The 23,525-nt window shown below is 41.8% G+C and overlaps 1 protein-coding gene across 1 annotated transcript in view; it reads left to right on the top strand.

The window, feature by feature from the left end:
- epha8 (eph receptor A8) overlaps positions 1–23,525 on the top strand; it is a 517,518-nt gene that overhangs the window by 462,525 nt on the left and 31,468 nt on the right. Inside the window, exons 12-15 of the mRNA XM_034167384.1 lie at positions 5,930–5,997; positions 6,330–6,455; positions 7,002–7,187; positions 22,761–22,822. Coding sequence (XP_034023275.1) covers positions 5,930–5,997; positions 6,330–6,455; positions 7,002–7,187; positions 22,761–22,822 — 442 coding nt within the window. The remainder of the gene's footprint in view (positions 1–5,929; positions 5,998–6,329; positions 6,456–7,001; positions 7,188–22,760; positions 22,823–23,525) is intronic.

Here is a 23,525-nt window from a genome sequence, read left to right as displayed (position 1 = left end):
GGGGGGGGGTTTGGGGTTTTTGTTTTGTTTTTCCTCCCCCAGTTTCCACCCTCAGGGTTTGACTGTGGTGTCCTCTGGGGGGGAAAGGCGTTGGGTCCATCTAGCCGTGGGCGGCCGGGGCTGGGTCCATTGGTCGTGTGGGGAGGCGTCTCCTGGGGTTGACGAGTGGTCCTCTGGGGGGCGCTGGTAGTCCCCGTGGGTGACGGTGGATCCCAGAGGGACCTCGGCCGTGGTTATTACTCCTGGACCTGGCGGGTGGCCCTCTGGGGGGGTGTTGGTCCCTGCGTGTCGTTTGGGGGGGAGGAGGGGGGGGTCTTTTGGCATTTTTGTTTGTGTGTTTACATGTGGGTTGTTTTTCTTTTCTCCCCTTCCCTGGGGTTTGATGGAACGGTCCTCTGGGGGGGAGGGGGGGGGATGTTTTGGTTGTTTTGTTTTTGACTAATCACACGTTTGGTTAAAGGCTGACCGCACAGGTGTAGGAACTCCTGGCCACACCTGTGCTAAGACTGTCAGAAACAAAGGCAAAGATGCAGCCAGTTCAACCAGTCTGTTGGAGGACTAACGCGGACGTGGTTTCCAGCCATGGTCCCTGGAGGGGGGTGTTTTCTCCTGGGCCAGGTGTGTGTGGTCGCCGGGAGGCTTCCCGTGAGGGTGGGGTACTGTTGTATGGCTGGGGGGGCCTGGCTGCTGGTTTGTTTGCCTTTTGTGTTTCCTCCCAGGTGGCGTGCATTTGGGACTGAGTGGCTGTGTTGCTGAGGCTGTTAGGACTTCACCCTGATCACCTGCGACTCGTCAGGACTCACAGCTGAGGTGCATCTGGAGGGATTGGAGTATGTTGGCATTTAAGACTGAAGTGCACAGTGTGCATTTGCCAGAGACTCGACCTTGTGACCAGACGGGTGAGATCGTCGTCTTGGGAGCCATCTCATCAGCAGCGGACGCTGAGAATGTCCAGGTTTGATGCACGGTCTGTGAAAGAGGAGAGGGTGAGGTCTCACGCTCGTCAGCACACTTCCTGAGGTACGTTGGATTTTGTGACTAACAGTTATACAGTCAGTAAATGTGGTGTCCCTCACACCTTATTGTATTGAGCTGTATGTTAGTCATGTATCAGCTTCCACTGCGGTGGTGATTTGTGAACGGGATGTTCCATGCCTGCAGGTTGGAAGCTGATCAGTAATCAAGCCAGGAAGTGTTTGCTGTTTGTACACCTTTAAGTGTTCTGTGTGTAGAGTGTGGACTCACATAATGGTTCCTTCTTTCACAGACTCGGTTGTTGCGGCCACCTGGGGGGTGTCGGCGGGGTCCTTGGGTCCGAAACAGCTTCTGGCTCCGGACCATTAGCGCTGCTGGGAGCGCACCACGCCAGACCGCACCTTTTATTATTATTATGATCACTGTTATGTATTAAATTCAGTTAGCCTTTGTACCGTGCTCTGCTTATTTCATACTGGGTCCTTCAAACGCTGGTCGGTTCTCCGAGCTGCGTCCGACACATAACAGAATCAGCCCGAATGGGAAAAACAGCCAAAATCTGAGCTGCATTCCTGTGGGACAGACATTCATACAGTCATGTACGAATGCTGTACGAATGCCCAGAACGTGTGTCGAAGTCACCCTGAATGTTTTGCGCTCTTTTGGAGTGCAGCAGCTCCCAAATCCAGGTTGACTATGTAGAGTGCAGGTCAAATGCAGACACAACACAGCATGAAACATGCAAAAATACAAACAAAATAAAATAAAAAAGCCAAAGAATAAAAAGAACAGCACAAAACCCCACGTTGCCAGCAGAATGTAGCAGTAATATGCAGAATGCACCTCCAGTGCCACCGAAGGTCAGGGTGGAAGGCAAGCAAAGGGAGGGGCATGTCAGAGCGAGTGATGTGGTCTGCACTTCAGAAAAGCAGCCATGTCCCACTGCTAGATGTCAAATAGCATCCAACCCATGACCTTTTTACATCTCAGTTCATGGATTGGGTGATAAGAGGACCCAACCTGACGCACGTGCAGCACCTCAATCAGCTGTTAAGAGCACAGTGTGGTGTGTGGATGTTCCAGTTTTATGCACAAGCAGTGCTGTTATGAGCACAAGCATGTGCTGCGGTGCGATCAGCTGTTCTGACCACACACATGTACAGCTATAGTGATGTTTTATAAGTGTAATAAAGGTGTAATAAAGGTTTACAATCAAAAATAAGAAAGGAAAAAATAAAGCGGAAAGAATTTTCACACATATTTATTCAAAACACACAGCAAACTATAATAAGTATTTTGACACTTTATAAAGGTAATCTGGCATCTTGTACAAAATAATGTACAAAATAAAGGTTCTAACAAAAAACACTAATGCACATTTTGAACAATATATGCAAAATGGCATATGCATTTTCTTTGTCTTTATGCCACATCTCAAAGCAATTTCTGTATGCCCTGCTGACCAGATGGGTTCATGCATGAGCAATAAAGCAATCAGATGATATTTGCACACACACAGAGCGGGTGATAAGAAGACCCAACCTGACGCACGTGCAGCACCTCAGTCAGCTGTTAAGAGCACAGAGTAGTGTGTGGATGTTCCAGTTTTATGCACAAGCAGTGCTGTTATGAGCACAAGCATGTGCTGCAGTGCGATCAGCTGTTCTGACCACACACACGTACAGCAGGGTGTGTGGATGGTCTAGCCTTATGCACACACAGGGCTTCAATCAGCTGTTACAACGACCAGACAGAAAGGCGCAGGAGGGGCACAGGAGGCCATGAAATCACCAGAGGCCTTTCCCCACTTCGAATTCAGCTTAACAGTGATGTGCATGTACTTTACAGTCGAGCTGGCTGTGCTAATGTGCCCGACTGTGTGGATTGCACTCAAGAATGCTGTGCGAGGATTTCGAATGCAGCTCAGATTTGCCCAAATGTTGTTCAATGTCCATTCGTGTGGCATTTGGGTTCATTCGTGCTCTGGTGTGACAGGGAGGTGCGTGCAGGCACGGTCGGGACATTCAGCCAGGATTCCACATATTCAACCAATTCCAACAGTCCCTCGAATACTCTCCGAATGCTTTGAATTGTGCATGAATTGCCTCGACCGCCGTTCAGTTGTTTTCCAACATGAGTGCAACATGAGTGTACAGTGCATGTGCTCTAGCTGCACAAATGTGCTGACTGCTATGAGAATGCTGTAAGAGGAGTTTGAATACAGCTCGAATTTGCCCTGAATGTGGCTCGAATCTTCATTTGTACGGGCATTCGCGCTCATTCGTGCTCTTGTGTGACGGGGATATTAATACTAATCAGACTTTGCACAGAACACTATTTTCCTCTCTTCCTGTCTGTTTCTTCTTGCAAGTATTTATGTTGTATAGAGTATGCCACAGCAAACCTGAGCCCTGAACAAAACCCAGAGGTTTAGATGAAACTTGAAAGTGCAACAAAACTTGATGAAAAAGAGAAATTCATCTAAAATTGGCCATAATATATCTGAAAATGGTCTGCATTTACATATTAGTATGTGCAGAATTTGGTAAAAGCATTGCTGTTATGGCTGGTGTTAAGCTGGTTAATAATAAAAATAATTTTTGTGCACTGATTGTCATTCTTTTTTAACTGCCAGCAATGACTAAACTTCTCAGAATGAAGGAGTTGGAGGCTGGTGTTAAAGTTGGGGTTTTGGGTTAGGGTAGAGAATTGTTGACCAAAGTGAAACCAGGTGGTGATTCAGTATAATGGCACTTTAAATCAATAAATACCAGGTAGTCTGCACTTGTGATTGACATTTATTATGTCTACATTACAAGCTGTTTTCATTTTTTCTCATTTGAATCAGTGTTGAACTGAACTGCAGTTGAACTGTCAAATAACTCCTATATGATTATTGATGACCTTTGATCAGTGATACCAAGACGTGTAGTGTACCTGTGAAAAACTGTTTGATTAATCATGTGCTATAAAGGAATAGGAGAATTCGGGGATCTTGAAGGTGACATAATACTCAAATATGCGCACAGCAATGGTCTTCCACAGAATGGCCCAATTTACCATTGTTGTTCGTATTTGAATCATAGCAACATTAACAATTCTTGTAAGGTTGAAAATTATGTCTGATGTTTCAACATATGTAATGTCATGAAATGCAGAAGCTCAGGGAAAAAAAAAACACCTCACCAAGCATCCAGCTTGACAAACTGATTGCATTTGGAATATGGACAAATCTACACATATCTAATCATGAGTCCAGCTTTATTCAGCCCAATGGCAATGAAAGATTACAAAAACTTGTAGGCCTACAGGGGTATCATGTTATTTATTTATTTTTGTTTGTTTTTATACATGGTGGTGGCCTAGTGGTTAATGCGCTAGGTTTCAGTGCAAAAGGTCCCGGGTTCAAATCCCACCCCTGCCACATTTCTCCATGTAATGTGGAGTTGCGTCAGGAAGGGCATCCGGCAACATGCAGATCCACCATGGATTTGCTGTGGCGACCCTGAGTGCAAACAAGGGAGCAGCCGAAGGGACTTACTTACTAATAAATGGCATGTGTTATTCAATTCAAATGAAACTAATTGGTACAAAAGGAAACATTTGCTAAAGAAAATGTACCTTTCGATAAAATGATCACTTCAAACACATTCCTTCATAATCGGCTGTTTCCCAATATTTTCCCGTGACTTTGGTCCCTCCTGTCGATCTCTCTTAAACACAGTTTTCTCCTAAAAAAAAAAAATGCTTTGGACTTCTGTGAAATTTCAGGGGCTTTTGTTTCCTCTGTGTCCCTATTTCTACATCCGCAAACAATGTATTCCTTCCATATTGCCCATTTTGATATTGGCAGCTAAAAATGTGTGTTTTTATCCCTCTGGGGTCCGAGGGCATTTTTTGGACAGTTCACTCACCTGGCATAAATGTTTTATTATTGCTGTTAAAAGCTCACCCTGCATCCCACAATCAAGTGGTATGTCTCTTTTCAGGACAACGTGTACTTTCAGAATATATATACTATAGTGGTGTTTTCTAGTGTAATAAGGTTTACAATCAGAAATAAGAAAGGAAATAATAAAGTGGAAAATAATTTTTACACACATTTATTCAAAACACAGAAAACTATAATAAGTATTTTGACACTTTATAAATGTAGTTGGCATCTTGCACAAAATAATGTACAAAATAAAGGTTCTAACAATAAACACATGCACATTTGGAAATAATATACATAATGGCCTATGCATTTTGTTGTCTTTATTGCCACATCTCAAAGCAATTTCTGTCTGCTATACACAAAGGCTTACAACACAAATTTACTTCCATGGAGTTTGACGCCCTCTTGGAATGTGTTCCTGCACTGTAAACAACCTATCTTCACAGTTTGAGGCCCTGTTAACACCCCTCCCCCCATTCATAAGCGCAATGCTACGCTTTTACGCTCCTAACAGTCTTTGACCTACCATGTGAGACTACTCTGCCCTACGATTGGATGTTAGAAAACCATGTGACGGTGAACCAGTTCTGACTGGACACTCACACTGAGCACATCATCACACAGCTTCTGTGAGGAGTACAAGCATGTTGGACGGCTGGCACAAAAGTCTGTGGAGTTAACTTTTCAGCAAAAAAAGTATGTTTCTATCTCATATCATTAAAAAGTTATTTAAAATTTAGTAAAACTTGTACTCGGCCGTCGTATATGAGGGCTTCGGCCATGGAGAGTTAATGTATAAATTCTTTTTCTTATGGTGGTTGCAAGATAACTGCATGGGAGAGTCAGGCTATTTTAGTAGCAGGATATCCCCAGAAATGACTTTGCCACAAATTCTCCTATACCATTTGATGTTGTTTGATGCTGGGAGCATAAATGTCTCACTATTCATCCCACCGTATGTCTCTATATATGTGTGTATGTGTGTGTTTGTCCTTTGAATTTGTGTGGTTTGTATAGACACTGTGGATACAGCAAAGCCTTCCAGGACTCCGATGAGGAGAAGATGCATTACCAAAACGGTCACGGTATGTTCGGCTCAACGTTCTTCAATTATTACCCATAATCGTTGAGATCGCCTTCCTCCAACAGGTCCCGTTTTCATCTAGATGTCGTAAAGTTCATCCTTAGAGCAAACTATTTCAGCTGGCTGTGAGTAATTACAGGAGCACAGAGGCTTTATAACCTGGATTATATTTACCACCACCCCACCACCTCCCACCCCTACTGCTGCTCCTTCCTCCGAATCATTTCTTTTCTTTCATCAACTTTCCCTTCCACACACCACTGACAGGGGCTCAGATGTGAAGTTGCTCTCATTCTCTGATATGTGACCAAATGCTAATGTTGTTTATCTTAGTGTCATTCCCCGACGCGAGGTTCTATATCGACCCGCACACATACGAGGACCCCTGCCAGGCGGTCCACGAGTTTGCCAGAGAAATTGAAGCTTCCAGGATCAAAATAGAGAAAATCATTGGCTCAGGTAAAACCACGAGCTGGTGCACACTCACACACATAAACAGACACACATATATTGAGAATCATTGGCTGAACTAACTTAAAATCACTGGCCGGTGTAAAGGCTGCGGTGTGCAGCAGAGAGGAGGATGGCAGAGAGGAATCAGAGCGTTGTGTGAGACTGTCAATCAAAGCTCCCCAGACAGCCTGGGAATACTAACACTGTGTAGGCTGCACAATACAACGTGCCAGATATTACTGCCGCAGCCTTTAACACACAAAAAAATACTGAAGTGAGGAAGAGAAATAATATAAGTCAAGCTTGAAGTTCTTTTGAGAGCTCAAGATAAGAATTAATGACAACGAGGCTGTTCGGTGATTAGCCTACTTTGAGTTTTTGCACATAGATGTGGTCAGACAGCTTATAAGTAGATTTGTTCCCTTATCTAACCTCGCAAAGTAACTAAAACACATTCTCATTTACAAGCACATCCCGGGCAGTGCAAGCGGAATAGTTTCTGGCTGAATGCAGTCGGTGTTAAATTGATCACGCTGTCTGTTGTATGTTTAGGCGAGTTTGGTGAAGTGTGCTATGGACGGATGAGACTGCCAGGAAAAAGGGACATCCCGGTGGCGCTGAAGACTCTGAAAGCAGGATACACTGACAAACAGAAGAGGGACTTCCTGGCTGAAGCTTCCATCATGGCCCAGTTTGACCACCCCAATGTCATCCGCCTGGAGGGAGTGGTGACTCAGAGTATGCCAATGCTACAGTAACACATTCACCTATGATATACACATACGAGGGCTGTCAATAAAGTAACGGTCCTTTTTATTTTTTTCAAAAACTATATGGATTTCATTCATATGTTTTTACGTCAGACATGCTTGAACCCTCGTGCGCATGCGTGAGTTTTTCCACGCCTGTCGGTGACGTCATTCGCCTGTGAGCACTCCTTGTGGGAGGAGTCATCCAGCCCCTCGTCGGAATTCCTTTGTCTGAGAAGTTGCTGAGAGACTGGCGCGTTGTTTGATCAAAATTTTTTCTAAACCTGTGAGACACATCGAAGTGGACACGGTTCGAAAAATTAAGCTGTTTTCAGTGAAAATTTTAACGGCTGATGAGAGATTTTGAGGTGATTCTGTCGTTTTAAGGACTTTTCACGGTGCGAGACGTCGCGCAGCGCTCTCAGCCGCCGTCGTCAGCCTGTTCAAGCTGAAAACCTCCACATTTCAGGCTCTATTGATCCAGGACGTCATGAGAGAACAGAGAAGATCAGAAGAAGTCGGTTTCAGCATTTTATCCGGATATTCCACTGTTAAAGGAGATTTTTTTAATGAAAGACGTGCGGACGGATCCGCGCGTCGGGACGCAGCCGACGCGGAGCGGCGGCACAGGAAAAACACCTCCGTGTTGATAGCCATTTGTAAAATCCAGGCGGCTTTTGATGGCTTTCAGTGGAGTGAGTATATGAGAAATTGTTTAACAGGCAGGACATGTTCCAACTTGTCCTTAAGGCTTTCAACAGAGGTGTTTTTCCTGTGGCGGAGCATCGCGGCGGCTGCGTCCCGACGCGCGGACCCGTCCGCACGTCTTTCATTAAAAAAATCTCCTTTAACAGTGGAATATCCGGATAAAATGCTGAAACCGACTTCTTCTGAAACTTCTCTGTTCTCTCACGACGTCCTGGATCAATAGAGCCTGAAATGTGGAGGTTTTCAGCTTGAACAGGCTGATGACGCCGCCTGAGAGCGCTGAGCGACGTCTCGCACCGTGAAAAGTCCTTAAAGCGACTGTCTCACCTCAAAATCTCTCATCAGCCGTTAAAATTTTCACTGAAAACCAGCTTAATTTTTCTAACCGTGTCCACTTGGATGTGTCTCACAGGTTTAGAAAAAATTTTGATCAAACAACGCGCCAGTCTCTCAGCAACTTCTCAGACAAAGGAATTCCGACGAGGGGCTGGACGACTCCTCCCACAAGGAGTGCTCACAGGCGAATGACGTCACCGACAGGCGTGGAAAAACTCACGCATGCCCACGAGGGTTCAAGCATGTCTGACATAAAAACATATGAATGAAATCCATATAGTTTTTGAAAAAAATAAAAAGGACCGTTACTTTATTGACAGCCCTCATATACACAGCGAGTAAAATAAGTAGTGAACACATCACTATTATTTCTCAATGAATATATTTCTACAGGTCCTACCGACATGAAATTTTCACCAGATGTCGGAAACAACCCGAGAAACCAAAACAAATAAGTACAGAAATTAAGATATGTGTAATAAAATGGAATGACATAGGGAAAAAAGTATTGAACACACTTGCTGAAATTTATTTAATTCTTTGTACAAAGCCTTTGTTACTAATGACAGCTTCAAGATGCCTCCTGTATGGCGATATGAGTCACATGTATTGCTCAGGTGTGATTTTGACCCATTCTTCCACACAAATAGACTTCACATCTTGAAGGTTCTGTGAACCTCTTCTATGAACTCTGATCTTTTGTTCTTTAAATAGATTTTCTACTGGATTCAAGTCAGGTGATTGGCTGGGCTATTCTCGCAGCTTTATTTTCATTTTCTGAAACCAGTGGAAAGTTTCCTCGGCTGTGTGTTTGGGATCACTGTCTTGCTGAAATGTCCACCCTCTTTTTATCATCCTGGTAGATTTTTATCAAGAATCTCTCGGGACATTTTTCCATTTATACTTCCTTCAATTATATGAAATTTGCCCGTGTCGTCTGCTTAAAAACAGCTCCACACCAAAGTGTTCCCACCTCCAAACTTCACTGTTGATATGATGTATTTGGGGTGATGTGCAGTGCCATTTGACCTCCAAACATGTATTATGGCATCCAGATAGTTCAGTTTTGGTATCATCTGACTAGACTATATTCTACCAGTATTTCACAGGCTTGTCTATATGTTGTGTAGCAAACTTTAAACAACCTTCAACATGCTATTTCATCAGCAATGCAGTGAGCATGCATGTTAATTGTGTGGATGACTTGGGCTGTTACAGACATCTGCTGAAAATTTCATGTCAGTAGCACCTTTAGAAATATATTTACTGAGAAAATGTGGATGTGCTAAATACATATTTTATTCACTATGTATATGTACATACATATCTATCTATCTATATATCTATAGTATATTCCAGCTCTACTCCATGAAGTGCTGTGTTTGACATAAAATACGTTTAAAAGACAAACAATATAAAAGATGCCTGGTTGAATCTGTGCCGCCCCCCACTGAGGAAGAGGAAGACTCTGGAGGGTGTCAACCATCTGCGCTTTGGACTCCAAACGCGCACACGCTGACGCACCCACATAGACACTGACTGGCTTTTTTCATTCCTCATAATGTGTCATTTCGTGGGGCCCGCGCAGGAATTTTCTCTGGTGTGTCGGAGAACTTTTCCCATTGTTGCATTATCCTGCTGCAGGATAAACGTTTTCCTCGGTTCTCCTGCAGCAAGCGAACTTAGGAGAACACCCCCCCCCCCCCGGCGCGCTGCTTCTGCAGCTTGCTGCAGGCTCGAGTTTTGTAGGGGAGATCGGGCCGTTTTTCCCCTGAAAATTTTTATATTTATAATTCTGAAACACTAGTGCCTGCATTTTGAGGGCCAAATTTTGTGAAATAGTATTAATACGCTGCATAACTAGACAATCAGATAACAGCTTTTCCTTAAATTTGGCACAACTGTGTTGCTATAAATGACTGTTCAATTCAATTTTTTTTTTTTCTTTTCAGTTTATATGGAGCCAAATCACAACAAAGCTGTTTCACAAAAGCCTGACTGTTGTGTTTAACAGAAAGCTGTGTGTGGGTCTTCCAGAAAAGAATGGCACCTTATTTACAGCTACATACATCCACCTTGTTGCTCACTCATTCCCATCACCAACACCAACTGCTCTGCTAGAGGTGGATCCAGCCTTTTATAGGGGCTGAGGCCCTCTCCCTGGTTATCCAGACACCACACTGGCTTTATGTTTGTGTGCCATTTCACTTCCACTCGTTTTGGATTTTACTTTTACTTAAAGTACATTTTAGATGAGAAATGTACTTTTGATACTTAAGTACAGAAAATGTTAGATACTTTAAGAATTTTACTCAAGTAAAATTTTTCAAGGAGACATTAACTTTTACCAAAATAATTTTATGGTAACATACTTGTACTTTCACTCAAGTATCACTTTGAGGTACTTTATACAAGATAGATAGATAGATAGATAGATAGATAGATAGATAGATAGATAGATAGATAGATAGATAGATAGATAGATAGATAGATAGATAGATAGATAGATAGATAGATAGTAGATAGATAGATAGATAATAGATAGATAGATAGATAGATGATATATAGATAGATAGATAGATAGATAGATCTGCTTATCCTGTTTTGGTTTTGTTTTCCTTTTTTGTTTTGTCTCCCGGATTTGCAACAGTGGATGTGGTATGATCCTATCCTGATTTAGAACAGTTTACACCAGGGGGAAATGTGTAGACAACAAATTTTGCCAGGTCTGAAGTGGTTGTTACCTGTCTAAGCTCCAATATTATAACGGATGAAAGTTTCCATTAAGACATTAGCGCCAAATGCAAAGACAGCCCTTCGGGCTAATGAGTTGGCAGTGTGTGTACATGTTACAACCCCTAGGCAAAAATTATGGAATCACCGGCCTCGGAGGATGTTCATTCAGTTGTTTAATTTTGTAGAAAAAAAGCAGATCACAGACATGACACCAAAACTAAAGTCATTCAAATGGAAACTTTCTGACTTTAAGAAACACTATAAGGAATCAAGAAAAAAAAATTGTGGCAGTCAGTAACGGTTACTTTTTTAGACCAAGCAGAGGGAAAAAAATATGGACTCACTTAATTCTGAGGAAAAAATTATGGAATCACCCTGTAAATTTCATCCCCAAAACTAAACACCGGCATCAAATCAGATTTGCTCATTAGTCTGCATCTAAAAGGAGTGATCACACCTTGGAGAGCTGTTGCACCAAGTGGACTGACATGAATCATGGCTCCAACACGAGAGATGTCAATTGAAACAAAGGAGAGGATTATCAAACTCTTAAAAGAGGGTAAATCATCACGCAATGTTGCAAAAGATGTTGGTGTTTACAGTCAGCTGTGTCTAAACTCTGGACCAAATACAAACACATGGGAAGGTTGTTAAAGGCAAACATACTGGTAGACCAAGGAAGACATCAAAGCGTCAAGACAGAAAACTTAAAGCAATATGTCTCAAAAATCGAAAATGCACAACAAAACAAATGAGGAACGAATGGGAGGAAACTGGAGTCAACGTCTGTGACCGAACTGTAAGAAACCGCCTAAAGGAAATGGGATTTACATACAGAAAAGGATGTTTGGGGATGATGAAATCATTTTTCAAGATGATTAATGCATCTTGCCATAGAGCAAAAACTGTGAAAACATTCCTTGCAAAAAGACACATAGGGTCAATGTCATGGCCTGCAAATAGGTCCGGATCTTAATCCAGTTGAAAAATCTTTGGTGGAAGTTGAAGAAAATGGTCCATGACAAGGCTCCAACCTGCAAAGCTGATCTGGCAACAGCAATCAGAGAAAGTTGGAGCCAGATTGATGAAGAGTACTGTTTGTCACTCATTAAGTCCATGCCTCAGAGACTGCAAGCTGTTATAAAAGCCAGAGGTGGTGCAACAAAATACTAGTGATGTGTTGGAGCATTCTTTTGTTTTTCATGATTCCATAATTTTTTCCTCAGAATTGAGTTGATTCCATATTTTTTTCCCTCTGCTTGGTCTAAAAAAGTAACCGTTACTGACTGCCACAGTTATTTTTCCTGATTTGTTATAGTGTTTCTTAAAGCCAGAAAGTTGCCATTTGAAATGAGTTTAGTTTTGTGTCATGTCTGTGATCTGCTTTTTTCTACAAAATTAAACAACTGAATGAACATCCTCCGAGGCCGGTGATTCCATAATTTTGCCAGGGTTGTAGGCATGCTTATAAATATTGCAGTGAGAAAAAAAAAAAAATGAGCCAAGAGTAAAGTGCAGCATTTTAAGATTTTATTCCTTGGTCTGGGGCAAAAAACAAATTACTGTTATATGTGTAAATTTACCATCCTTAAAGAACTGGTTTTGTGTGTGTGTCAGTGGTGGGCACAGCTAAGTAAAAAAGTTATCTTCGATAACATAATCAGCAACTGTAAAGTTATCTTTTATAAAGCTAAACCCATAAACCACACAAAAATTTATCAGAAGGTAAGCAGCTAACCCATTACTTCCAACACCACAATCACTTCTGGTAGCATTAAAGGCGACCACAGACCCAAACAATGAATCAGCTCTTCTGTCTTGAGCACTCTGCCACTGCTGGAAGCTACATAGTTCTACCAGAAAAGCAGTTGGAGGAACGCAAAACTCAACTCTCTCCTTAATAACAGGGTCACCGTGAGACGGAGGTCTTGAGAAATAAAGCAGTGCTGACTTATGGTTTTGAGTTAAAAAATAAAATTAATACCATAGAATAACTCCATTAATGAGAATTCGGTCATTTGTACAAAGTTAAATAGAACATATATCTTTACTGTTAAATAATGCACTAATTCTGAAGTTTTGTAACAACACAGACAGATGCCAAAGGGATTATGGGGTAAAATGTGCCTCCGTAACATGATTGTTTGACTCATTCATTCTATGTAAAAACCAACATGTTAATGTGAGGTGTTTGTTGGTGTTTACATATAAATGTGCTTTTGTAAAATATGCCATTTTTTTTAATTTGTAAAAAAAAAAAGGCATTTGCAAAAAAAAAAAAAAAAAAAAAAAAAAAAGCCAAGTTGTAATTAGATAACCTTCTGATATAACCAGTGTCAAAATAAATAGAACACTGCTATCTACTGGTGCCCAGACGCTCAGCACTTAGGGTGAATACTGCCATGAACACTACTGGCCAGTAGATGGCAGTAGAGACCATGAAAACATGCCAAAACAAAATTCCAGATAATCTGTGTTTGCTACATTAAAGATGCGTGGAATTTAATAAACGCAAACTGAATTTCAGACATCTTATATATATTACTCTGGAACGAAGACAACAGACAGTGTTTGACATAAGCAAGACGTTAAAGAGCAAACAGGAATCGACTGCAATAATTCCAACTGAAAATAATGGAGAAGCAACCTGGGCATCTTCTGGCATTTTTACATAAAACAAACACAATAACAATTTTCTATTGGGTTTAGGTCTGGAGACTGGCTAAGCCACTCCAGAACCTTGATATGCCTCTTACGGAGCCACTCCTTGGTTATCCTGGCTGTGTGCTTCGGGTCATTGTCACGTTGGAAGACCCATCCATAACCCATCTTCAATGCTCTAACTGAGGGAAGGAGGTTGTTCCCCAAAATCTCACAATACATGGCCCCTGTCATCCTCTCCTTAATACAGTGCAGTCGTCCTGTCCCATGTGCAGAAAAACACCCCCAAATCATGATGCTTCTACCCCTATGCTTCACAGTAGGGACCGTGCTTTTGGGATGGTACTCAGCATTCTTCTTCCTCCAAACACAGCGAGTGGAATTAAGACCAAAAAGTTCTATTTTGGTCTCATCTGACCACATATCTTTCTCCCATGACTCCTCTGGATCATCCAAATGGTCATGGGCAAACTTAAGATGGGTCTGGACGTGTGCTGATTTAAGCAGTGGAACGATCCGTGCCATGCATGAATTTACCCCATGACGTCTTAGTGTATTACCTACATTAACCTTAGAAACAGTGGTGCCAGTTCTCTTCAGGTCATTGACCATCTCCTCCCGTGCAGTTCTGGGCTGATTCCTCACCTTTCTACGAGGTGGGATCGTGCATGGAGCCCCAGTCTGAGGGAGACTGACAGTCATGTTTAGCTTCTTCCGTTTTCTAATAATTGCTCCAACAGTTGATCTTTTTCACCAAGCTGCTTGGCAATTGCCCCGCAAGCCCTTTCCAGCCTTGTGGAGGTCTAAAATTTTGTCTCTGGTGTCTTTGGACAGCTCTTTGGTCTTAGCCACGTTAGTAGTTGGAGTCTTACTGATTGTGTGGGGTGGACAGGTGTCTTTATGCAGCTAACGACCTCAAATAGGTGCTTCTAATTTGGTATAATAAGTGGAGTGGAAGTGGACTTTTTAAAGGCGGACTAACAGGTATTTGAGGGCCAGAATTTTTGCTAATTGGCAGGTGTTGAAATACTTATTTGCAGCAGTAACATGTAAATAAATTATTTAAAAATCATACATTGTGATTTCTGGATTTTTGTTTTATTTTATTTTTTTTGGATTATGTTTCTCACAGTGCACATGCACCTAAGATGAAAATTTCAGACCCCTCCATGACTGTGGGAGAACTTGCAAAAATCGCAGGGGGTTCAAATACTTATTTTCCTCCCTATATATATATATATATATATATATATATATATATATATATATATATATATATGTGTGTGTGTGTGTGTGTGTGTGTGTGTGTGTGTGTGTGTGTGTGTCTTGCAAAGGTATTCAGCCCCTTGGTATTTCACGCATTTTAATTTGTTTATGGCATTTCAAATACAAAAAGTAAATCAGGCTTCTCAATAGAAACATTTCTAAAATTATCTTCCTATAACCCAAACTCAAAGCAGATCTGTACAATTTGATATAAATTAATAAAAACTATAGAAGTCAAGATGATGGGCTGCATAAGGACCCCTTCACACATCATATGAATAAGTACAAATCAGGGCAACTCACTGGGGAACAGCTCGTATGAGCGAACCATGAAAACATCGAGCTGACAGGTAGGTGTGCACAATCCCAGTGTGATGGTGTCGTGCATGCAAGAACACAGTGCGAGCAGCTGCACGATATGTAACCAAATGGTGCAGCTGCTGTGAAAAAAAAAATTAAAAAGAACATACCACCCACGGGATTTGAACCTGTTCTTTCCAACAGCTCTGACTGCCAGCCAGAAACTTTACCACTGAGCTAACATCACTGTCCTGTAAAAAGTGCAGAGAAAATGCCTGACATGGACAAAAAAATAAAACCACACTATAAAAAACACCGCATTTTATTTATTCCCTCTTATCAAGCGGACTATACAAATATGATCCATCTGTTCATCTGTAGATGACCCATGATCACAGGCGTACAGTTATTAAATGACATGAATGAGAAGCAGGGCACTCTTATCATGTCCACATCTGCTGGCGGCTTGTCCAGCTGGCCCTGCGCACATGTCCTGCCCGACATGCGTGTCTTGTGGACGACAAGCAGCAGGACAGACACCACTTCATGTGGAACAGAGCTTACATGGGTGACATGACATTCAGACTGCTCTGACGGTCTATTTCACCTGGGGCAGTCTGTCAATGCGCGCGCCGTGCGCACACTCTCTGCAGCCTATTGCAACAGTGATCTATGTTTTTATACATGTCCATGTGGTGACAGCAAGCAGACACACACGCGTCACGGTGGGCAGTTGTTAGTGCATGTCCGTCCAAACACAGTACATGTTCCCCAGCCATGATGTCCAGAACCAGAAATCTCCACAGCCGCTCCTGTGGGTGGACACACCCCCTGTCAGTTCAGCACACACACCAACGTGTCACTGTGTCTGTTTGCAAAGCCACACTCGTGGGACACTTAGACAAATTTCACATCCAGCTCGACAGTGATTGTCTGCTGAGTGTTATGCTAATAGTGCGAATGGCCACACATTTTCTAAACGCCAAATGAGTGGTGTTAGATGTTTGTGTGTGTCAGCTGGAATTTGGGCGACACCTGCCGCGAGAGGGTTCAATGGGTTCTCACAGCACACACTGTCTTTCAGCTGCTGGTGTGTGCAAATATTTGTAGCAACAGGTGTATGAAGCATTGGATGCAGGTACAATTTTACACGTATTGCATATGATTCCTGCTTTATGCGCACTTCATGCGCAATTCGACCAAATTCACACTATGTGTGAAGGTTGCCCTAAGTGATCAGCTCCTTTGGTATAATACCTGTAAATAACCAGTTTAATTGCCAGTTTTCTTCAGACAAGTTATGGGATGGATACATGAACATTTCCAAGTCACTGAATATGTCTTGGACTTTATTTACATCAATTATGAAGAATTACAAACAGTATGGCACTCTAAGGTAAATCTGTCTGGAGTCGGAAGTTCTCAAAAACTGAATGACTGTACAAGAAGGAGAAGAGTGAGGAAAGCCACCAGGACACCCAGACAATCCAGAAGAGGTTATAGGCTTCTGTGGCTGGGATTGGAGAAATTGTGGACACTGCATGTTTTGCATTTTGTATCCCAGGTTATACAGCTTAATGATGAAGTGGTATAAAGGAGGATCTAGGCCTGCATCTCAGATGTACCTTCTGGCAAATTGTAGCTGAACTTTCAGGTCTTCTTTTTAAGAAAATCCTCCTCTATACTGTGTGGTTTGTACTATAGTGGTTTTAATGGAAATATGCTGTACTGCACAGACAGTTTGTGTTGTGTGGGCCGCTGAAGAGGAGGTACTGCTGGCCCACCACCACCAGATGGCGCCCTGCTTGAAGTGCGGGCTTCAAGCACAGAGGGCGTCATAGCAACCGGGAGTGACAGCTGTTACTCGTCATCAGCATCAGCTGTCACTCATCCACATCATCACCACCACCTTAAAGGCCGGACTGCAACTCCACCTCCCCGCCGAGAAATCAGCTACCATTCAGGTAACTTCTCTGCTGACTTACATTAAGTAATAATCTGAACTTCTTTGCAGCCGTTTTCCTGTGGTGTGTCCTTATCTGTGGGATTGGCGTTTGGTGTGGACTGCGACGGCTTTGCCTCACACCCCAAACCAGATAAGTGGTTAAACAGGAGCTGCACAAGTGTGTGATTGGAGGTGGAGGTGCTCCCTCCTTAAAGAACACTGACTGTGGGATTACTGAGTGTGCGAACTCACACTCATCAGTACTGTCTCTGTTCTCTGCCAGCAGTACCGGGTCTGACTGCTGAAGACAGTGGCCACCTGGGGCGCAGGGCTTGGCGGCTCCAGTGTTCTTCAGATCCGTTGGTGGTGGAAGCTGTGTGGGATCTGGCTCTTCTCTCGCCAGACGTCTTCTATCGTCGAGCCTGCCCACACGTCACCTTGTGTATAATTGACATTCCACCATATTGTTATTGTCTGTACTTCGTTGTGCGATTCACAACATTAAATTGTTACTTTTTGGCTTATCCATTGTCCGTTCATTAACGCCCCCTGTTGTGGATCCGTGTCACGACACTTTCACAACAGTTTGGTGAGATTTACGTCCCAGTTCAGTTTGGTTCATTATACATCAACAGACTTGATTTCTAAATACTCTATCAGTGATTTGTAAAGAGTGGGCCATGTCCCCATAGTGGGCCGTAAAGGTACTGCAGGTGGGCCATGATAAATCATCAAAATTCTACAAAAACGTATTTGATTTTAAAGTTTTGAATTAAGTTTAAAATGACCTAAAAATAGATAGTGTTATCTTTAAATGTAATAAAATGTCCCCATAGTGGGCCATAAAGATACTGCAGGTGGGCCAGGCGGTGTGCGGGTGAATTTGTAATTAAAAGTGGCTTGCAGAATAATATACAAAACAAAACAAAAAAAAATTCTGCTACGTGTTCAGTAAAATTATCTTACTTTAGTCTTTCACGTAGCATTTATACCATGTTTAACATATCAGTCCACTTATTGAACTTTCAAAATAAGAACAACAGCATAATGAAAACCATTAAGTAAATCCTGTCAGTAAGGAGGCGTGGTCGCCATTTTAATTCCGGGCAAGTTAGTCATTTGCGTACATATAGAAGTTCAAGAAACAGGTGGAATATGCCAGAAAGCTGCGCATGTTAAAGCCACAAATGGAGGAGCAAGGGAGACAATATTTCCTTCCATAAGTAAGTGGTTTTGGTTCTTCTTGTCACTTTGTCCGTGATATTTGGATGATAAACAGCTGTATGTTTCCTGCCGTACCTGTGTCGCCCGATGACACGGACCGTTAACTCTTCACTTATATCTAGTTGATATTTTCCACTGCTAGACCAATGTCTAGTTAAAATACATGTCGTTGATGATTAAAATTGTTTGACAAGACTGGGGATTTTTTTATTTTTTTTTAATTTGCACCTTAAAATAATGAGATTATAATGACCCGCGCTGTGCCGCTCACAGTCACACCAACACATAGAGACGTGTACCCACACCACTGACTTCATGAATGAAACTCGGTCAATAAAGGATAATTGTGTAAAAATATAATATATATATAAATTATTGTAATGGTTTTAGGAGCCGCGCTGCGTTGAACACAGCAGCAGCTGCAGCAGGACGCCTCAGCTCAGCAGCTTGAACAGCTCAGATCTGTGTAACTTTCAACACTATATTGAGAATGTGGAGTGTCAGAGTAAGTTTAATACTTTCCTGACATAACCTAATGTAATTTAATTTTACTGCTGATATCCAGGTCAAATGGGCATTTTAACACGTAATTGCGAGCATTTTTCTGAGTGTGTTCAGTCGCGGATCTCCATCGAAAATGCATTAACATCCGGGTACTTCATCAGTATTTTGCCCGGTTAGGAGACGTCATGTCGCTGTCCATGAAGGGATGTTTCGTTTCAAAGAAAAAAAAGTGTATATACAGATAATATCATGAAATGCATTAAAATTGTAATCCTGCGAACTAATCCCATTTTTACTAATAACCTGTAATCTGAATACGTCTTTTTTTCTGTAAGTGTAGCGGAATACAGTTCCTTTTTTTTGTATCCTAATAAGGTAATGCGTTACATGTATTCCGTTACTCCCCAAGCCTGTGTGTAGTATATATATATAGATATATATATATATATGATATATATATATATATATATATATATGTATATGTATATATATATATATATGTATATATATATATATATAATTTTTTTTGTTTTTCTTTTCTTTTTTCAGAGTCGGCCACAACAATTTGGGAGTGCCCCCCCTACATACTTTTTAAATCTGTCCATCACATTATTAAAAACTAATAAAAGATATCACTTCCACCTCATTTCAAATAATAATTTCTCCACATAGAAAAGACACACCAAGAGAGCTCAATGGTTATTTTTTGTGATTTGGTTGTACTGGCATTTAAAATTAAGAAGGAAAATTTAGATGAGAACAGAAAAGGGTGCCTTTATTTGCCATTGCACAGCTGTGCAGTAAAACATTGTGCATCTCTTTAGTGGTGCACACATTAAATAAATAAAATAACAACCAGCACCTCAACAATAAATAGGTTTAATAAGTGTGAATGTCAATAAAAACAAAAATTTCAAAGGTCTGTGTATTTTAATCCCATAGATCAGCCATGTTATTGCACTTGGTCAGCATATTTCTACACAGTTAATACAGGTTGTCACAAATATTTAATTATTTATTCATTATAATTTATTTAATGTTTATTTATTCATGTTAATTATTAATAATGTTTAAAAGTATTTCAAGTTTCAATTGATTTCATTTATATAGTTTAAATTCAGTCACATGTGGTGTGCAGCCAGTACATTCTGAGTGCTGGTCCCAAGCCCAAATAAATTAGGAGGTTGCGTCAGGAAGGGCATCCGGTGTAAAACGTGTTAAAATTAAAGGTGCAGATGACACATCAAATTTCCATAACAAATAAAATTTCCACACCAGATTGGTCGAGGCCTGGGTTAACAATGGTCACCACTGTTGCTGTTGCCCACAGGATGCCGGCAGAAATCGGGCTACTGCTGGGCAAAGAAGAAAAGAGGAAGAAAACATGTCCAGAAACAGAGGGAGAAAAGGAAAACTAGAAGGGTGGAAGTGAGAGTCAGGACTTTGAATGTTGGCAGTATGACTAGTAAAGAAAGAGAGCTGTCTGTTATGATGGAAAGCATAAAAGTAGACATATTATGTGTGCAAGAGACCAAGTGGAAGGGAAGTAAGAGCAGGAGCATAAGCAGTGGGTTTAAGTTGTTGTATCATAATGTGGACAGGAAGAGAAATGGTGTTGGGAGTATGTTAAGAGTGTGTTGGAAGTTAAGTGAGTGTCTGACAGGATGATGAGTGTGAAGTTGGAAATTGAAGATGTGATGATGAATATCATCAGTGCATATGTCCCATGGGTAGGTTGTGAGATGAAGGAGAAAGAAGATTGTTGGAGTGAGTTAGATGAAGTGGTGGAGAGTGTGTGCTGTGAAAGAATAGTGATAGGAGCAGACATCAATGGGCATGTTGGCGAAGGGAACAGAGGTGATGAGGAAGTAATGGGTAGATATGGTATCAAGGACAAGAATGTGAAAGGCAGATTGTAGTTTATTTTGTAAAAAAGTATGGAAATGGCTGTGGTGAACACCAACTTTAAGAAAGGGGAGGAGCACAGGGTGACATATAAGAGTGGCGGAAGGGGCACCCGAGTGTACTACATTCTTTGTTGGAGATGCAAGCAAATGAAATTAGAGACTGTAAGGTGGTGGGTTTAAGTCAGTTGGAACAAGACTGAGTACATGTGTGAATGAGATGGAGCCCTGTGGAATTGTGTGGTTACAATTCACAGAAGTGGTGAAAGTAGATGAGTTTAAATACTGATTGTCAACTGTGCAAAATAATGGAGAGTGTGCTAGAGAGGTGAAGAAGAGAGTGCAGGCAGGGTGGAGTGGGTGGAGAAAGGTGACCAGAGCACTGCTTTCTTCCACCTGCGAAATATAGCGAAGATTTGTCTCATCCTGTCTATGGCTGATCCATGCATTTGTTTCTTCTGCAATGTTTTATTATCTTGTTTACCACAGTCCAGCATTAGGGGTCTTCAATTGCTTCAAAATGCTGCTGCTAGATTCTTGAAAGGAAGCAGAAAGTTCAACCACATTACACCCATTTTGGCGTCTCTTCACTGGCTTCCTGTCTCCTTGATGTCAGATTTTAAGGTTCTGCTACTAACCTATAAAATTATCCACCACAGAGCTTTCTCATATCGTGCACCTGTTTTGTGGAATGATCTCCCTATGTCAATAAAACAGTCAGATTCTGTAGAGACTTTCATGTCAAGACTTAGGATGCATTTATTCTCCCATAGGCATAGTATGGAACTATGCTTCCTAAGTAAGTCCCTTCGGCTGCTCCCTTGTTTGCACTCTGGGTCGCCACAGCAAATCCAAGGTGGATCTGCATGTTGAATTGGCACAGGTTTTACACCGGATGCCCTTCCTGATGCAACTCCACATTACATGGAGAAATGTGGCAGGGGTGGGATTTGAACCCGGAGCCTTCTGAAACCAAGCGCATTAACCACTTGGCCACCACCCCTGAACACATCATGAGCACACCGCGAATGCTGCTGAATTACATTTCCTCCACCTGCAATCGGACCTCACTCATACGGTAGTGTTAGTGCACTCCTCATTCTCACTGCATTTTGACAGCTGTCTGGGTAATCCTAGTGTGTTCCACCAACATTTGTACCGTCTTCGGAGGCTTATGCGTACGCACATGCACAAATCAGTCGTGATGCGGGCCGGAGCACAATCTGGGTATTCGGACGGCTAGCCTCTGCAATTCTTATTGCATCCTGTTTTTTGACATTCTGCCTGATTCGGCTTGGCTCGTGCTCATTTGTACTAAGTGTAACGGGGTCTTAGGGAAGTCATTTGTTATAGTAAAACATATTTGCATTCACAGTGCGTGAACTGTATTCATTTAAGAAATGTTCAATTTTAAAGAATTATTAACCGAGCGCGAGGTCTGTACTTGGTCAGTACTCAGTTCGTAGACAAATAAATAAATAAATAAAACCCAGGTCTGATATTCTCGTACAGACCAAGCAAGCAAGGTTAATAATTAGTTTATTATATGGCTGTTCGGAGCTGTGTTTCATCTCGTTGGTCTTCATTGTGTATGTCCACTTCGAGTTCATTTGCTGTTAATTATTCCAATTCAAACTTGTCAGTGTAACAGAATTTGCTCGGAGAATGATCCTCTTCGTCACTCAAATTTTTTTTGGTCACTTTTTGTATTGCTATATTTCGTGGCGTGAAATTTGTAAACAAAGTAGCAAATCTGATACGCGATCCGGACCGATTGTCATGGTAACGATTTGATATTGGAAAATATCAGACTGGAAAGCAGCTAATCAGAGCGTGCGTACTGTCATAGCCATATAATAATAGTGCACATTTTACACATAATCTGCAGCACACCTAGTAAATCAAGGTTGCAGAAACTACTGTAGAATATTAATATTACAGCAGTGCAGAAATAAAATGTTTTTGTTTGTCTGTGCAGGCAAACCAGTGATGATCATCACAGAGTACATGGAGAACGGCTCTCTGGACGCCTTCCTCAGGGTTGGTTTTTCACATCATTTCAGTCTTCAGTGCACACTCGTATTGGGATTGCAAGTCAAAAAAAAAAAAAATCTTTGATCATATTTTGCATTGTGAGCAAGTGTCTGCTTTGACATTTTGGCCATTTGGCCCATTTGTCTGTACATGATCCGGTGTTGATGCAGTAGAAGGGGATGGCCAAGTGGATGCCGATGTTTCACCTGGCTTATAGATGGTTACTTTAGAGATGTGGGAATGGACTGGTTGCCTACTTATGTGGTTGCCATCCATGACTCAATGCGGTTCCACGGTGTTGAGAGTTCGGCAAAGTGCAGCAGCAGCAGAGCATGCTCCCAGACTTGACTTGATATTTTGCACATTTGCCAGATGCTGTCCTCATTGCACATTGGGCCTCATGTATCAACGTTGCGTATGGCGATATTTGAGTGTATATGGGGTGTATGCCTAAACGGCTGCGCTACTTGGCATTTAACAATGTGGTCGTTGGCGTACGCTACGCTGAAAATATACACCAGGTCGAGAGGTGGCGTAAATTATACACCAAAATGAACCAGCACTGGAATCCACATAAAAATGAAAATGATCAACATGATGAACAGTGCCATTATACAAATCAATGCATACGTTACGTAAATAACACTTTCTTGATTATACTACAAAATAATTAATACAAATCCCGCTTTTGCGGGATTGTTGGTCGATC

Source organism: Thalassophryne amazonica, chromosome 3, assembly GCF_902500255.1.
Source record: "Thalassophryne amazonica chromosome 3, fThaAma1.1, whole genome shotgun sequence".
NCBI classification, from domain to species: domain Eukaryota; kingdom Metazoa; phylum Chordata; class Actinopteri; order Batrachoidiformes; family Batrachoididae; genus Thalassophryne; species Thalassophryne amazonica.
This window is presented reverse-complemented; position numbering and strand designations above follow the sequence as displayed.